This window comes from Tupaia chinensis, unplaced genomic scaffold (genome assembly GCF_000334495.1).
Source record: "Tupaia chinensis unplaced genomic scaffold, TupChi_1.0 Scaffold138407_1, whole genome shotgun sequence".
In the NCBI taxonomy this organism is placed as follows: domain Eukaryota; kingdom Metazoa; phylum Chordata; class Mammalia; order Scandentia; family Tupaiidae; genus Tupaia; species Tupaia belangeri.
This window is the reverse complement of record NW_006198305.1, coordinates 3,160,693-3,163,501: the sequence shown is the minus strand read 5'-3', so window position 1 is coordinate 3,163,501 and position 2,809 is coordinate 3,160,693. Positions and strand designations below refer to the sequence as shown.

The window sequence follows — 2,809 nt, the reverse complement described above, 5'->3', positions numbered from 1 at the left end:
CCCGCAGCGCAGGAGCCGCCCGGCAGAGGTCCGCGCGTAGTGCCCCACGAGTACATGCTGTCAATCTACCGGACTTACTCCATCGCCGAGAAGCTGGGCATCAATGCCAGCTTCTTCCAGTCTTCCAAGTCGGCCAATACGATCACTAGCTTTGTAGACAGGGGACTAGGTAAGTGGCAAAGAGACCACGACTCCTTTCCCGCAGCAGCTCCGCTGCCAGGGCGCTGCTTTGGCTCTGGCTGGAGGCTGCGTTTGTGAATTTCCTTCCTGCTCTGGACACCCTCTCCTTTTTCTTTTCTTAAATTGTTCTTCTCAAGGAACTTACTTCTCGAAGTAAGTTTCTGAACGCGGCTGCGGATTGTATTCCAATCTGCAACCCTCCCTTCCTCGCTTCGCCCTTTTTCTTTCCCTCTCCCTTCCTTCCTTCTTCCCAGTATTTGCCGAGTGGCGTGGTGGCTGCTCGTCTGGTCGCTAGTGGACGAAGTGTGGAGGAAGGAAGGTGGCAGGCAGATGACCCCGGCTGGAGAGTGATGGGGCGGGGACTGGAGGAACCAGTGCTTGGGGGTCCCGGGTGGTGCGCGGTCCAAGGCCTGAGCTGCAGGGGCGGATCGAGCGGGCCCCAGGGCATGAGTGGGTGTTGGAAAGCCTGGAGCTCCGGTTGGCTCCGAGGAGAAGCCGGTACTAGCGAGTCCTGCGGTCGGAGGAGCGAGTCTGCAAGCGGCGTTGGACAGTGCACCGGTCCAGGCGCCGCGCCCATACTCCGCTCTCGCCCTACAGCTGGGTGTGGAAATCGTCACTTGGGCGATATTCCAACCCCTCCGGCTTTTTTTTTTCCCCTCCGGCGTCGCTCTGCTAGCGGCTCAGAGGCAGCTACACGAGCGGTTTTTGCAGAGACGGCGGCAGCAGCCGGCCGGGGGGTTGTTGTACTTCACCCGCATGGCTGTACCGGTGGGCACAACCGCTTCCTCAGCACCTCAGTGCTCTTCTCTGCGCTTAGACCAGGGGCCTTGTCCCTCATCCTGTCTGTCCGAGCGAGTGTATGTATGTGTACCTGCAGAAGCCACTGCGCCCTCCTCTTGTGGTTGGCATTGGTGCGCAGCGAGGTCAGCTCTCAGAGAAACCTCGCGCTCCCCCCTGGGGAGGTTTCTACAGGCATCGGAAACTCGGCTTTTAAGAAGAGGTAGTATTTGGAAGGATGTAGGAAAGGGAGAAAAGGGAGAGAAGGAGGCCGGCCAGGAAAAGGGAGAAGGTGATGAAAGAGATTTAAGTAGCTAACCAGTCCCCAACCTCCTCAGCCTTAGCTTGGCGACTTGACGGGTTCCGGGTCTCGCCTTCCAGACTGGTGGAAGTGGGGTTACTCTGGAATGGGTGAGTGCGGGTGTTTAGGCTGAGAGCTGCCTCACCAAGGCTGCCTGGGGTGCTCACAGGTTCTTTTCAGAACAGGCTGTCGGGCCCCTCCAGCCCCGGGCTCTCCCCTAGCTTTAACCCCAGCCTGTCCCTCGCGGTCGCCCTCCTTGCGCACTCTGGAGTCTTGCCCACGCGGTTCGCCACTGCAGCCCCAGGTCAGCGAGGTCCAAGAGCTGCTGAAAGGCCCAGACTGCAAATGAACGCCCCGTATTTTAGGAAGATGTTAGGACTACCAAAGTCATCTTCACGAAGACACGTGGCTCCTTCGTAGTGCTGCAGCTGGGTCCCCGGCCTGGGCTGCTGCCAGCGCAGCTCACCAACCCTTTCCTCTGACCCTGACAAGGTTGTCTCAGTCCCTGTCAAGGCCTCAAGTTGCAGTAAGTTAATCTGTCGTCCCATCTGCCTTCAATACTACCCTCTCCTAAGGAGAAACTAAGGCAGCTCAGAGAAAACTGCTCCAGGCCCTTCCCTAGGGAAGAAACCCCGGAGGCCTAGGCTGGCGGAAGGTTGGGCGCGCATTTTCTTTTCCTGAGAGGCGAATGGTAAGACTCTGCTCCTCCCCCAGGCGGGAACCCCCTAACTAGAACGCTGTGCCTTGTGTGTTTGGCACAGAACCAAGAGACCCTGCGGGCAGTCCGAAGCTGCTTATGGAAGCCTTCAGCATTGGGCAACGGTGTGTGCTGGTGGTGCGGAGGAGGCCAGGAGAACTCAAGGGGCCCCAAGTCCTCCGTAGACACAAGCTCACTACCTCCTTGCTCGCCCGCAGCCTCCCCCGGGGCGTCGCGCTTTAAGCTCCTGGGCACTGGAGCTAGGGGAGGGATTGGCTGCGCGCCAGGCTGGGGACCTCTGTTTCTGAGCCAAGGTCTTCAGGACAGCCGGACCAGATCCAGCCGTCCGGCTTCAACCTGGGGAAAGCTGTCTAGGATTGGGGCTGCGAGCGGTCCACTGTAGGAGGAGACACGACGTGGCCACCCGGACAGCAACTTCAAAGGCGCGCTCTCCTCCACGCCCGCAGCTTCCCAGAAAACGCGGAAAAAGGCAGTTAGTTGAGTGGGAAGGCGGTGCGGCTGGTCGCACGACGCGCGGGGGCGAAGGAGTCGGAGCCGCGGGCGGGAGGGATACGCGGAGGAGGGGGGTACGTTGCTGGCCGCTGCCCCAGCTTGATAAAGGGAAAGCCTCACTTTCCCTCTCACTGATTTTGATTTGATGTGTCACCGGCGGTGACCTCGGGCTGGACCTTCCGGGGCTTGCTTAGCATCGGGCCCCTGATTGGAGTGTTTCAACTCAGCGATCTAATTGAGGGTTCATGTCATAACACATCAAACGGTGTCTAGTCTCCCGTGATGGAAGGGACCCGCCAGCCGCGCATCCCCAGCTCCTGGAGAGGACTTCCGACCCTCTC

General features: G+C 59.6%; 1 protein-coding gene across 1 annotated transcript in view; it reads left to right on the top strand.

Annotated features, from left to right (window-relative positions):
• Positions 1–2,809, top strand: part of GDF6 (growth differentiation factor 6) — an 18,720-nt gene that overhangs the window by 1,188 nt on the left and 14,723 nt on the right. The window contains 1 exon segment of the mRNA XM_027765486.1: positions 8–169. Within this exon segment, the coding sequence (XP_027621287.1) occupies positions 8–169 (162 nt within the window).